Raw genomic sequence first — 15,247 nt, forward strand, 5'->3', positions numbered from 1 at the left:
CTCACTCTGTTATGCGGGAAAACGGGTGAAGCTCTCACTTAAGTAATATTTAAAATATTTTCTAAATAACTCTTCAGGATGGATTCACACCACTGGCAGTGGCAATGCAACAAGGCCACGACAGAGTTGTCGCAGAACTACTAGAATCAGATACGCGGGGTAAGGTGCGATTGCCCGCCCTACACATTGCTGCTAAGAAGAACGATGTTAAAGCTGCTACGCTTTTACTCGAAGTAAGTAAATGATTTTATTTTTATATGTGATATATGTATGTTTAATTTATTAATTTATGTCAAAATAATTCTATAAAATATAAAAGAAAACTTCTATAAAAGATAGACATAAAAATTAAATATTTTGGTTCTATTAGTACCACCAATAACATTTTTTCATTTATGGTCTTCCTTGTACAGGCACCAATCTACATCTCATTATAAGTTGAGATTCAAAGTTAGGCTTATTCATTCCCAACTAAAGTATTACAGACCTAAAGAAAATAACAAAAAAGGTCAGTTTTACAGCTTACATTTGAGAAAAAAATACAGCCAATTTCACCCTAAACATATCCTTAGCGTAGAAATCCACATTGTTACAGGATTATTGAGAATTGGGAATCTCGTTATGTAAGTCAGGTCACAGCTCCGAGTCCTGATTCTGTTATATTACATTCCATTGCTATTGTTTCAGCAAACTAATACGATTTGTATCGCGACATATTGAGAATTTCATTACAATAACCTTTGCCATTGGAAATAACACCTGAAAAAGTTTAAAGCTTTTTAATATTTTGTTCTACTCCTGTAATTAAAATAATTTTCTATTTTTTACTTATTTTTCTTTCTAATTTTTTTCTGAGACTAATAGTCACAAGACTATTTCTAGATAAAAATTTGTGTTATGTAGTACTTAGAGGCTAGATCTAAACCATGTAGGTTTCCAAAAGGACTTCTTCATATGTTTTACGTTTTTATTAAATAATTTTCTATACTAAGTGTCTAAAAAAACTTTAAAAATAATGGAAACATTCCAATAATCTTTTCAGAACGAACACAACCCAGACGCCTGTTCCAAGTCAGGCTTCACTCCCCTTCATATAGCTGCGCACTATGGCAACGTCGGAGTGGCTAAAGCGCTGTTATCATCTGGTGCAGACCCGGGCAGAGCCGCGAAACACAATATAACTCCTTTACACGTTGCAAGTAAATGGGGGCAACTGGCTATGGTGGATCTGCTGGTGGAAAATGGTGATTTTGCTTGTTTATTTGGAGCGTTTTATTACAAGAATTATTAATAATAATATTGGCAATGGAAAACATCTTACTAATATAACATACTAATATAATAAAGCGGAAGAGTTTGTTTGTTTGAACGCTAAGATCTCTGGATCTACTGGTCCGATTTTCATTGTTTTTGTTTTATATGAAAGCTGCATTCTTCAGAAGTGCTATAGGCTATATAACATTACATTACACATATATACTAATATATTTTAAAGTACATTCTAATTTGACATGCAATTTATTCTGCCATGTTAATAACAACCGTCGCGTCGCTACGCAACCGTTACCGCGAAATTTTGATATTCATCCTTATGAAAATAAATATAATAGTCACTTTTAGCATTTTATCTAGATTGAAATTATAGTTTACTGTATAACATTCTAATAAATAATTAAGGAGATGTCGCTATTTCGAAATGACCTAGCCTACGGGCGGTATAGTATGAGTATGACCGACGCGAAAATATTCTTATAGTTCAAGCAGGCGTAGCCGCGTCCGGGTCCACTAGTACTTTTATAAGCTTCATTCTGTATTCCATACATACCAGGGTAAGCAGAGGACTTTGGGAACCTAATGTTAAGAAACTCTGTTCCCATTAAGACACTTCTGAAAGCGTTGTGTGTTGAGTGGCGGATCTAATGGCCGCGCTTTGTATTGTTAGCGAGAAATAAAATATAAAAAAAAACTCATCAAACGGAAATCGAAACCACGACTTGTAACATACTTGCACAATCTATAAGTTTTGAAAATAGCTTCCTTTAGTATATTTTAATATTTGGGTCGCAAATCCTCCTTTGTTTATTCCAGGTGCAAACATAGCGGCGATGACGCGCGACGGCCTTACGCCGCTGCACTGCGCCGCGCGCTCCGGTCACAGCAACGTGGTGTCACGCCTCCTGACACACGGCGCGCCCATCACCAGCAAGACTAAGGTGAACTCATATCAGATTATGATTTTAACAGTTGAATTCGCTGTGAAACGTCAAATTGATATTTGTGTATGTAATTTTGCGGTCGCTTAATCGCTCTTTTTGTCATCGATTTTGATTTACCATTTATTTAGTTTGTACGAAACATATCCAATCGCTTTATTTACTCATACTTTGTTTCATGTTCAGTTTAGAGGAAACATAAAGCTGTATAAATAAACTAGGCAATCTATTTCGCGTTTTTTACGAGAATATAGTACCGTTTTTATTCGAGGAATGAATAATTTTCCTTTCATCGCTCTATTAACATAATTCCCTCTGCCTACCGTGCTATATGCGGAATATATAAAAATAAATATAATCTCTCATTTCCAGAACGGCCTAACACCTCTCCACATGTCCGTGCAAGGCGAACATGTGGAGACGGCCAAGGTGCTGCTCTCTGAAGGCGCTCCCATCGATGACGTCACCGTCGATTATCTCACAGCGCTACACGTGGCGGCACATTGTGGACATGTTAAGGTAATTTTGCTTATATTATTTGTAAAGTCTGTTCTTTACCTTTAGTATAGATTTAGGCTTGTTGAAAGTCTGTTGATTGGGTGCGATTTTATAATCGCATTACCTTAACATTTTTTCATTTCCAGGTGGCAAAACTTCTACTAGACAGAAATGCAGACGCAAACGCTCGAGCACTCAACGGTTTCACACCTCTACATATCGCGTGTAAAAAGAATAGACTGAAAGTTGTCGAATTACTTCTTAAATATGGTGCTAGTAAGTAAAAAATATTTTAATATCGTGTTCAAATAAGATTTATTATAATATTTTATAATTAAAAAGTAACCTATAATCATAAGTTATCATTTCATTATCATATTCACTATTTTCAACACAAACTATAATTTCCAGGTAAATCAGCAACAACAGAATCCGGTCTGACACCACTCCACGTGGCATCCTTCATGGGCTGCATGAATATAGCGCTGGTGCTAGTCGGTGCTGGCGCGGACGCGGATGCGGCGACCGCGAGGGGGGAGACCCCCTTGCATTTGGCTGCCAGGGCACATCAGACCGATTTAGTTAGGGTTTTGTTGAGGAATAATGCTAAGGTGATTTGAAATTTTATGTGGTTGTTTGTTTTTGTGTTTCTGTTTTGAATTGTTGTTATTATATGTCTAGTGTTCTACTGTGGCGCTTGTCTATATTATTATTATTTTTTGGTTAAAATGAGAACATATAATCAACTTCTGCTTTCTCTATAAAACATAACATAACCTAAACTCTCTCACAGGTGGAAGCACGAGCAAGAGAAGAGCAAACTCCTCTACACGTAGCGGCTCGACTCGGGCACGGTGACATAGCTGCGTTGTTATTACAACATGGTGCTCAAGTAGCTGCTACTACTAAAGACAGATATACGCCGTTGCATATTGCTGCTAAGGAAGGTAAAGTTCCTTTTTTACTAAAAGAGTCCCTCATTCACGTAGTTACAGTGATATAGCTGCATTGTTGTTACACCTTACTTTACTACTAATGGAAGATATATACTGCTGCATATTGCTGCTAAAACAGGTAAAGCTTATATATTATTCCTTAAAGGTAAATTTTTTAGCAAAATATCTGAAAGCGATCATGCAATCGAATTTAGACTAGTAACCGTCACTGTCACCGCCGTTAAATATATTCAACTAAAGCCCAACTCAATGCCACGTCTTATTTTCTCACCTCCTAGTAATACTAACTATTGTTAAACGATAAAATGACTTTTTATTTTACAGGAAAAGAAGAAGTCGCTTCCATACTCCTCGACCACAACGCCCCAATCGAAGCGGAGACACGTAAAGGCTTCACTCCACTACATTTAGCTGCTAAATATGGTGATATAGGAGTGGCGAGGCTTTTATTAGCTCGAGGGGCGCAGCCGGACGCGCCCGGCAAAAGCCATATAACACCGTTACATATGGCCACTTATTATGGACATCCGGATATAGCTTTGCTTTTACTGGATAAAGGTACTTATTTGTTTATATATTATGTTTATTGTTTGGTTTTTGTGGTATGGAGTGAGATTAGAAAATACTATTGTATTTTTTGTGCTAATTTAATTTATTAAGTTAAATTATAAAAAATATTATTAAAAAACAAAAAAATCAACGTAGTCTACAACGTAACCTCTTGAACAATTTCCAAGTGGGTTCATATCTCGAAAATATTATTCTTAGTGTGGTATAACAATTTAAAATATGTTAAAAATATAAAATTATAAAATTTGTGAAAAAAACCCTTATAAATAAAGATATCGACAAATTTAAATTTGGCTTTGATAATGTGCACGTTAAATGTCAAATAATATTTAATTGATTAGTAATTGTGTTTTATTGGCTCCAATAATTCATTCTTGAGAGTAATTAAAATGGCCTGGGTCAAATAGGTTAGAATGTTCATTTGTAATTTATATTTTTCATCTGTATATTCATACATATATATTTCTATCACACTCCTTGTCGAAGTTTTCATTGCAAAAGTAATTGAAGGGTTATTATTTAAATTTATTTTATAAATTACTTATGATTCATTTAATATTACATTTGTAGTCACTATACTCGTAGTAAATACATTAAGTTAGTTAGTTAGTTTCATAATAAGATTTCGTTATACATAACATACAAACGTCACACAATAATCCCAATACATAAGCTAAATTCATAATTTAGTAAGCTAGAAACAAAATTTCCATACAGGTGCTTCCCCCCACTCTCTTGCTAAGAACGGTCACTCCGCTCTCCACATCGCGTGTCGACACAATCATCCGGATATCGCTTTTGCTTTATTGGAACACGGTATGTATAATTATAATAAATCACGTATCTCAGATTCGTCTATATTTTGATAGATTTTATGATGAAATACAAAAGAAATGTTTAATTATCATACATCATTAATTTTATTTATTAAATATGGCTGTACAATAAGTAATTTAAACTTCTAAATTTCTTCATCTTTTCCTAAAAAGTGACTTATTATTACTATTGTTTTTGATGTCGCAGTGGGTTGCCAATATATAGAAGTGCAAAAAAGGCACAGCATCGCCACGGCATCTGACGTAAAATGGACGGGGAATTTATTATTTACATTTTCTCGCTCAACAAGATAAAGCGTGGCGTTGAGTTTCGTCACTCAACACGTAATATCTAGAATATTGGGTGGTGTGCAGAGTATCTTAAAAGTATCCCTGCAGTATGGGAGGATAAACATGGAGCTGCTTTTACTACATGTTTTTTCCATAGATGCTGATCCCGGTGTAAAATCAAAGGCCGGTTTTACACCTCTACATATGGCGGCTCAGGAAGGCCATGAAGACTGCGTGGAAATGCTTATTGAAAGAGGGGCTGATGTTAATGTTCCTGCTAATAATGGTAAGTTAGGTTTTTAATTATATATTAGATAGTTCCGCTTAATACGCAAACGGAGTGTCTTAACACAAAGCGCGGGATACAGCATAAATCTTCAGCAAAATCTCTCCCTAGGTCTAACACCAGTCCACCTAGCAGCAGCAGAAGGTCGTACAGCGGTACTCAAGTCCCTCGTCAACGCCGGAGGTCGTTGCGGCGTTAGGACCCGCGACGGTTACACTCCATTACACGCGGCCGCTCATCACGGTCACCATGCTGCTGCTAAAGCTCTGTTGGAGTCAGGAGCTGATGTCAGTGCTAAAGCTGCTCATGGGTAAGTAACTTTATTCATTAGATAACAGGGTTTAATTAAAGTATAAGTAAATCAGGATTTTTCGTAACAAAAATCATTTTGAAATGATTTTTGTTATAATGTTAAAATTCATGTTCTTCTCTGACACCACCTTCTCTTTTAATTTCACTGTTTCTACTATTTTATCAAAGGGCGAAATCGACTTGTAAAAGAACTCAGTTTGGGCAACAAGGACATATTTGCACTGTAACAAATGCAATACTACAATATTTCAATATTGCACAAGACATCACAAAAGTCTGTTAATAGTGTTTCCGTATTCAATGATTTATTCATAATTTTTTTCAAAAAAAGTGCATTAATGTCCGTGTCCGTGCGCCAAATGTACAATCTTATATTTAACTGCAGCGGTAACTTCTTAGTTAATTTGTGTAAATGACAGAAGCAATTGACCTATGACTTATTGATTGATTTTTAGATTTATTTATTGATTTGTAGATAATATACATTTCTTTACTTTCATTAAATATTTAATTATACGATTTATTGACATGTTTCTTTTTATAAAATAATAATAAAAAGTACAAATATAGTAAACATATGATGTATTTGTTCGTGCAGTTCGTGCATACTAAGTAATTGATTTATATCAGCTATTATGGCTTCTTATGGTCGCCCATTCGTGTACGCCACGTGAGAATTGCTACTTTTATTTACTTCTAGTTGTATCTAAATTTAATTCTATTAAAATTTAAATTATAAATATGACAATATTCGTATAGTATTTATTTTTAAATATATTTTTTTTCATATTTGTGCATGTAGAGTCCCTACGGGCAGGAGGAGTTATATTTTGAGAATTCTGCAAATATTGAATAGCATTTGTATTCTTATTTTAAATAATTATGTAATATTTCTTAACCTCACACATAGACATATAGGCGTGGATCGATCGTCTACTTTACAACCAAATGGACATCTAATAAATTTCTTTACTAAATAACACGTTATGGAAATGCAAATTGGATGTTGCTATCGTTAGGCGCGACCGTCATGATTTAAATATTTTAATACTTAGCTTATCTCTATTACTGATCTTAGATTTCATAGTAAACTTAGGTAAAAAAACTAGATTTTTATATATATATATATATATATATATATATATATATATAGATATATATATGTTACGACGTAATATTATGTAACTTGGAATTATGCAAATTATTGATTCTCTGAAGGTGAAGAGATATATCAGTTTTATTTTCAATATTAGGTCCTTGTTATGTAATGTTTAATTAGCATACGACTTAGTCAACGTGTTTCATAGTTTGTTTATCAAAAATATTTGGGATAAATCGTATCGTTTTTGCAAAATACGATATATTATACAAAAAATTTAGAAAACAATTTTCCAATACCTTTGGATCCGTCTGTAAATACGACAGTTTGATAGTTATTGCAAGACAAAGCGTAACTTAGAGCTGTCATGAATTGAATTTGGGCAGAAAGTGGAAAACTTAATGTGTACTAAACGTCTCGGTCCTCTCTGGCTACCCGGCTATACTGTACAATAATATACTGATAAATAAATAAATATTTCACTATGATTTACACAAATTTCGCGTCCATCAGGTTTACGCCTCTTCACCAGGCCGCGCAACAGGGCCACACGCTGATCATACAACTGCTGCTCAAGAGTAATGCTGATCCCAACGCCTTGTCTGCGGTGAGTTTTGAAAGTAGATGGAAAATCTATAAAAATTTTATATGATAGCTCGTATCGTATAAAAGTCTGGCGCTACAGATATGTCGCTCCTTTTAATAGGTACTAAAAGATTTTTTTTTAATTATTGTTATATGTGTAAACAACTTGCAATAACATGTAAATAGTAGGAATATAACTAGACGAAAAAATAGAAGAAGTAAAAGTAGAAATTCATATTTAAAACTTATTATTAAAATTATTTCATAGTTTTCAAATTTTAGAAATGTTCTAATAAATATACATTAGTTTTGTATACACATTACATTGTGATGACGTCGATATTGAAATTATAATTGAAGTCGTATAGTAATAAAGCAATTATATGAAAATTATTTACATACAGAAAGTTACATTATTTTTATATTAGATTTACAATTCCATACATATCACTAGTCAACACATAAGTTATACCATTAGTCGATAGATAGATATATTTTAATCATAGATTAAGAAATAGCCTTGTATATGATTTTAATTGCAATAATTGTAGGTCAACGGAAATAGCAATGAAATGTGTTTCCTAATATTTGAGACAACCTGTTATTAAATATAAATGCAATTTTTTTTATCTTCTAATTTGGTAAAAATATATAAAGTTATATAATTAATGTAAACAAACATAGCTTTGATCAATAACATAAAAAAAATAATGTTGCAGTTTTTTTAATATAAATTAATTAATAGTGAATAAAATTATATTCGTTAAATGTAAATGACGATTACGTCAATACCTAAGAATGAGTCATGACTCATTACCAATATGTAGGTGAGTCTTTTATACCTTGGCTATTTACTAGTCTTTTTGTTATTTTTTATATAATATACAAAATTTGATTGATTGTATCTGACTTTTTAGATCTAGTAGAGTTAAAATAAAACTATAGTTACCAGAATTAATAGAATAGTCATATAGGCTTTTGAAGGCACATGATGCAAATCCATCGTCAGAAGAAAACCAATAAAATTATTTGTTAGTAATTAATTACTATCTATATTAATACTATAATATGATTACTATATTATACTACTATATTATAATATAATTATTACTTATCTATATTAATACGCATATAGTATATTCTTATATATTTTATACTATATTTTAAACCAGAACGGTCAAACAGCATGTGCGATAGCCGACCGTCTCGGCTACATCAGCGCTGTGGAAGCTCTGCGACCACTCACCGAGAACACCCTCAGTCAAGCAGTTGGTGATACTGGTAAGTTTATTTTTATAATTTTACAATGTTTCAGTTTGGAAATAGAAATCTGGAGTAAATTTTAATGTATAATTTTGTTTTGATAGGAAATTGGGTCTCTTGAAGGGTACCGATAGTTTATTTCATTATAGCCTTTTATGCCAAATAATTAAAACAATATTCTTTTTTATCTTGTGTCGTAGCTCAATTAAAGTACTACTTAGTGATCTTTTAATAATATTTTTTTAAATAATTAAATTTCAACTTCTTCTTCCTCCTGGTATTAATCCCGGCTATTGTCAGGGTCTTTCAACTATCCTATAAAATTCAATATACCAACCTGTTAAATGAACATAACGACCTGCGCACGCACAACTTTGATCTAAATCTGTACACAACGCCGCTAAATCTAATGATATCCGCCAACCGTGCATAAATCCACAACTGGACAATTGCCAAACGCAAAATAAAGACTTCATACTTGTAACCACTAAAACAAGAACAATTTCAAACAATTATATACCCTATTTCTTTGTTTTTAAGTTTCTATTTCAGTAAGCGTTGGCAAAGTTAATATTTTACACGGTTAGATCATTTTGACGAAACGTTCGTAATTCCAAGTTACGTTATTTAATCTCAGTTAAGCGGTGTTGACGTTTTACTAACGTTTTTGACTTGTTGTTATTTTGGTTTTGTTTTTCGTGTATTTGTAGGTTTGTTTTGGTTTAATTAATTTATTTTATTATTAGTGCGTTTTAAGATATTATTATTTTTGAATTTACATTTACTGTAAAGTACGTAGAGGTAAATAATGTAGGCGAATAGAACCTAAGGGTTTTTCACTCCCTAGTCACTCTCTAATACCATCATTTCCTCGTTGAGTTGAGTTTCGCCATTCAACACGAAATGCCTATAGAATTCGGCAAAACATGATTTAATGGGAATAGGAACGTCTTAACACTACTTTCCCGCCTACATTGTTATGTGCGGGATACAATTTTTTCACAAAACGATTTATTTACATTTATAATGTAAATTTATGTCTTATCATAATAACACTGGCTTTACATCATAATGTTTATATTTTAAGATAATTTTAATCTCTAAAAACATTTAAGGTTAATTTTTAAATGTAATAAGTTACCGTGAAATATATTACCTATCTGGCTTTAATCACCTGAAAATACGTACACTAGCTCTAATAAACAAGTAAATACTGTGCATTCGGCATGTAATTGAAACATAAACAGTGAAATTAATTACAAGCAGATTTTCACTATCAATTTAAGATGTCTGTGCATTAAAATATAAGTTAGAAAAATTTCTTATTTTAAACATAATATTTATATAGCTTCACTCTGTATGCCCTGGAGGTAGCCAGAGAGAACTGCATACCTCTTTCACCTCGTCCTCTGTCATTCATGCCCTTCTCGTACTTTTTACGTGACCGTTCTCCAGTATCATCGATGTTGTTATCGAAGGTCAAAGGAGGTCTCCCCCTAATCTTGTCTGAGGTGATCTTATAATAACTGATAAGCAAATATTATTTTAATACACGACATAAATTAAATATGTCAATAATACCGATACCGAGTGCCAGAACAAATATTTGTGATTAATATAAAACCAATATTTGTATCGAGTAAATGTAATCGAACTCACAACCTGTTACTAGCTTAGCGGTCATAGTATCTATCATTCTGTTAATATTACAAAACTTTTTTCTTTTATAGAATATTGATTTTCATACTTCGCTGTTTCAAATTTATATCTACACTGGGAACATACATATTTGTGTATAATAGATATATTTTTGTATAGACATTTTCCGTAAGTTAAGACAACGTTGATTTTCCGCTTTCGTTCCGCGAAATAAAGACAGAAAATAAAGAACGGACCGTAAGTTTGTAAGCAAAACGGGAAAGATTTTACGATATCTATACTTAAAACGAAAATCACTCAGCATTTGAAATTGAGGCCATCGTGGTGCAGACGCGGTGGTGGTGGTGGTAGTGGTGTTCGGTAGTAAACGCTGGTGGTCGTGGGTTTGATCGTCAAATCTCAAGAACTTATTTTTATTCCCCGCTATGGTAAGACAGCTCTACTAGCAATGGCGTCGTGTGAAATGTGGAAAATAGTGTCTTCACTCTATGTTCTCCCTGGCAACACTGTCTGTGATACACGAGTAAAGCCGTGACGCTAGAAGTTAATAAATATATTCCACATTTATGTACAAGATCTTTTGTTACTGTCGCCTTCCATAACAATGCCCCTCTACAATCCCACGAACTCAACAAACACTCACGCTGTACGTTTTACATTCTTGCAAATGACAGTCTTTCTTGGTAATTACTTATTTTTCTTTCATTACGCAACGCCAACGAATGCCGTCTCGCCAACTTATTTGTAATTGTAATAAATACGACTCGATCAATAAATCGATATTGATATAAATAAACATCTCGTTGAAACTGGAATTCGATTGAAATTGTCAATGATATACGAATATTGTTGTTATTGATGTTTGTATTTTCTATCTGAAAATTATCTAACAGTTTTATGTACCATGAAAAAAAAACAATTTAAATAGTTATATATTATAAATTTGAGAAAGAAATATTTTTTTATATAATAATAATTATTATTATTTATAAGCCAATTTAAGCTGAAATAAACAAAAATATTATTAATCATACGTCCATTTTATATATAACATAAATATATAGGCTAATATTATGTGACAAGTTGCATTATAAAAACGGACGCGCTCAGCCAAACAACCAAAACGTTCAACTCTGACCCACATAGCCGTAGAAAGCCATTGATATGATCATAGTACACCTCAAATACCACGGCCACCACAGCGATAAACCCACCACATTGTACGCAAATCAATCGGGCCCACTAGCTGATGCATAATTCATACGCAATACGCTACCTACCGCTGCCATATGTTTGCCGATACTCCGGCAATTGACTGCAAATTGTTCTTTTCTATCATTTAAATTGTATAGGGTTGCCATGTTTGGGGTGGTAAGTTTTTTTGAATTTTCTATTTATACAGGAGAATAAGGATAGTACTTTATTTTTTTTGTTTAAAGAACTAGCGTTCCGCTCGATATATTAATTCGATTATTAACTAAGTTTTGGTCAATTCAATAGAATAGGTATTTATAGCAATTTTGTAGAACATCATTCAAGAAAATAGTATATTTTTTATTTATAAAACAATTTAAATAAAACCAAAAGTAAAAGAAAGGGAAGCTTGCCAAAATACAATAGTGAAAACTGCAATTAAAGCGACCTGAGATTAGCGTAAGCAAACTCACAGTAATACAGACAAAAAAATTGTCTTGGGAATGATGATATGCAAATAATGTAAACAAAATGCTTAACTTATGATATTTTTTAAATTTTTCCTGGGACGTACAAGAGCAACTGCAGCCTATACACAAAAAAAATATATTAAAAAATGTCTATGCATGTATGTAAAATAGCATTTTATACTCATATAATGACATCACCATAAAATTACTAACCATAATACATTAATATTAAATAAGTAACATAAAAAACTAAATATATCTGTGCCATACACATAAACATTACATACAATTCCTATACAAAGTATTGTCATAGTAATTGCACATCAGCCTCAGTCGCATTTCCATGCTTCTCCGATCCAAGACTCATTATCTAATCTGTCCACAATAGTCCATACTAGTTGCTTCTATCTGCACGCGTGCTACAAGTTACTCTGTGGGGCTAAAATCTAGTTATTTATAGTGTAATTAAAAAAACTGAGGGTTTAAGGGTCGTTTTTCCAATTGGGTAAGTCTTGTACGCTATACTGCTTAGGTAATTTTTTTAAGGTATTACCGCCTTTGAATTTATATTTTCTCTTGTGGCGTAATTATTTTATTATTTGTTTTGTTTTTAAGGAATTGCTATAATATAATAGTTTGGTAACATAGTTAGACATTATAATTTGCGTTGTTTAAAAACCTGTTTTGAATAACATGAGTTACGATTGTGTACGATAAATTTAACCAAAACTGTATTTAAAAGATATCCAATATTGTAAACTACTAAAAAAAAATCGAACATTATATAGATAGAAAAAATAACTAAATTTACAGTACACCGTATCTTACATTTAATAGCCACTCAGTATACGAGTATAATCTAATAATGTACGTGACCTTAACCTGCGATACAAGTCTCAGTTCTACATTTGAAGGAGGAAAATATGTTGAACACTAAATATAAACCGTGCTTGCTCGTTCTAGATATGTAGTATATGTTTATTTTATAGAAAACTATATTCATAGAATATCTAAATAGATAGATATAGACTAGATATCTGTTAGATTTCCACCTGTAAAACTATTATATTCAAAATCTTTTATTTTCCCATTCAGGCAAGACAATATGCGGAAACCGCTAAATTATTATTAACGCAACCGATGATTACCCTGATCATGGAAAATAGACTGCCTCATCATTATCATCATGAAAATAGAGGCCAGTCTTGGCGCACCGGGCACAAGTGTGCGAATGTAAACGAGACAGGGTGTAGGTTCGATTCCTACTCCAGGAAATTAAATATTTTCATTTTCCTCGCATTTTCATTTATGTAACGAAGCAAAGCGTTGAGTACGGCTACTCAACATGCAATGCCTCCAGAATTCTGCGGAAAATGGGGAACCCAAGTATCATAACTAGAACGAAGTGTCCACACTACCATGCTATGTGCGGGATACTGCGTGAAGCAAAAAAAAAGAGTGCCTCATCAGTACATTATAAAAATATTGCATCATTTGATTCTCTTTTATTTTTTTCTCTACACGAGTGAAGTGTAGCTTAATTTATAGTTTATGATTAAAATTCTTAAAAAGCCTAAATTTGTAAAGTAACGGTCTTAAAAATTTTAATATATTAGAAACTAGCATGCATGTGGCCGATAAAGACCACTCCTATGCTTAAGACACTAATTAGTCTAATGAATTCTATGACTAAGATTATCGATCGACCGATCAGAGCAGACACTTGCCCTATTTTTATTAAATAACTATGACGTAATGCAACAATTAATTAAGTATATTTTTTTATTAGCTTGCAAGGCAGAGGGAATCTAGTGTTCAGAGTTAAAACACTCCGTTCCTCAATTTCCGCTGAATTTTTCGAAGTATTACATGTTGAGAGGCGAAATCCAACGCCGGGTTTTTATATATTTAATACATTTAAATTTAATGCATTAATACAATTTTTACTCTTTTCTTTTATGATTAATATAAATCAAAATCGAAAGCATATCAAATACAGTTTCTCTGTCCCATATAAAAAACATTTTTTTTTAAATTAATTTTAATACTCAAAAGTTACTAAACATTAAATACGAACGTAATGATATACAAATTGATTCATTAAATATTCATTTGACTTTTGTACAGATCTGTAATACTAAAAATATCTTTTAATTAATATTAATGGAGATTTTTTCTGGTAATGGGCTCGTTTATTACTTGGGATTCTAATTTTTATTGCTGTGCCGTAATATTTTTTTCATATATTCCTGATGTAAAATATATATATATTTTTTTGCTACTAAGTCTTGTTATTAAATGGAAGATTTTTATATATAAATAGAAAAATAATTTTATGGCTTCACGCATTCTTAGGCAGACAATGATAATGTAGGGCCGTCCGTCTATTTGGAATGTAATATAATTTTTTCATCAAGTACGATTAGCATCTATAATCAACTTGTGGACTAGATTTCGTAATTGTGCCACAATTGCGTATTAAGTACATCTTCAAGCTTTTCACGCTTTTTCACGTATACATTTAATTTATTTAATTTTTCACGTATATATTTTATATATTTAGGGTAAGCAAAGGGAATTTAGTGTTAAAACACTTCGTTCTCCAATTTCCGAAACGTTGAGTATTGAAGGGCGGAAAGAAGCTGCTATTTGTCTCCTAAAGCGTGGCAATTAAAATTATCTAAATATAAACATTCCCCCCAAATTAGAATCGAGCTCACTACCATAGCGCTAACAATCAAGCATTGTCCCATTCCACGGTAAATTCAATTAAGTACTAACTGACCGATATAGGTTAAAATATTTCTATCTATTCGAATTGGATATAACAGCTAGTCCGTGACAACATGAAGTAGCGACTCGACGATACGCCATTGTTTATTAATGGAAAACAGAAAAGTGAAATGATTCGTATAGAAATGCTAATAATGGAATTCCTCTACGCGTAAGAATCACTTCGTGCCCATACATGCGCAAGCGCAGCAAATTGCAGGCCAATTATGATGTAAAAGATAATGACAAAACGATCTCGATCTT

The 15,247-nt window shown here is 32.6% G+C and overlaps 2 protein-coding genes across 5 annotated transcripts in view; one reads left to right on the forward strand and one right to left on the reverse strand.

The window, feature by feature from the left end:
* The window catches only part of P5cr-2 (Pyrroline-5-carboxylate reductase-like 2), a 379,085-nt gene that overhangs the window by 66,897 nt on the left and 296,941 nt on the right, over window positions 1-15,247 (reverse strand). The window lies entirely within an intron of this gene.
* LOC146529641 (uncharacterized) overlaps window positions 1-15,247 on the forward strand; it is a 110,307-nt gene that overhangs the window by 53,491 nt on the left and 41,569 nt on the right. For 3 of the 4 annotated variants that reach the window (XM_085201655.1, XM_085201656.1, XM_085201657.1), the window contains exons 5-17: window positions 78-233; window positions 1,043-1,244; window positions 2,089-2,213; window positions 2,586-2,732; window positions 2,858-2,987; window positions 3,123-3,322; window positions 3,505-3,658; window positions 3,992-4,225; window positions 4,955-5,053; window positions 5,501-5,629; window positions 5,741-5,939; window positions 7,554-7,647; window positions 8,798-8,906. In XM_085201655.1, coding sequence (XP_085057781.1) covers window positions 78-233; window positions 1,043-1,244; window positions 2,089-2,213; window positions 2,586-2,732; window positions 2,858-2,987; window positions 3,123-3,322; window positions 3,505-3,658; window positions 3,992-4,225; window positions 4,955-5,053; window positions 5,501-5,629; window positions 5,741-5,939; window positions 7,554-7,647; window positions 8,798-8,906 — 1,978 coding nt within the window. The remainder of the gene's footprint in view (window positions 1-77; window positions 234-1,042; window positions 1,245-2,088; window positions 2,214-2,585; window positions 2,733-2,857; window positions 2,988-3,122; window positions 3,323-3,504; window positions 3,659-3,991; window positions 4,226-4,954; window positions 5,054-5,500; window positions 5,630-5,740; window positions 5,940-7,553; window positions 7,648-8,797; window positions 8,907-15,247) is intronic. The other variant, XM_085201658.1, reaches the window with a different exon arrangement.

The sequence above is a fragment of the Heliconius melpomene genome, chromosome 18 (assembly GCF_056956725.1).
Source record: "Heliconius melpomene rosina isolate 202511_hmr_F chromosome 18, ASM5695672v1, whole genome shotgun sequence".
Taxonomy (NCBI): domain Eukaryota; kingdom Metazoa; phylum Arthropoda; class Insecta; order Lepidoptera; family Nymphalidae; genus Heliconius; species Heliconius melpomene.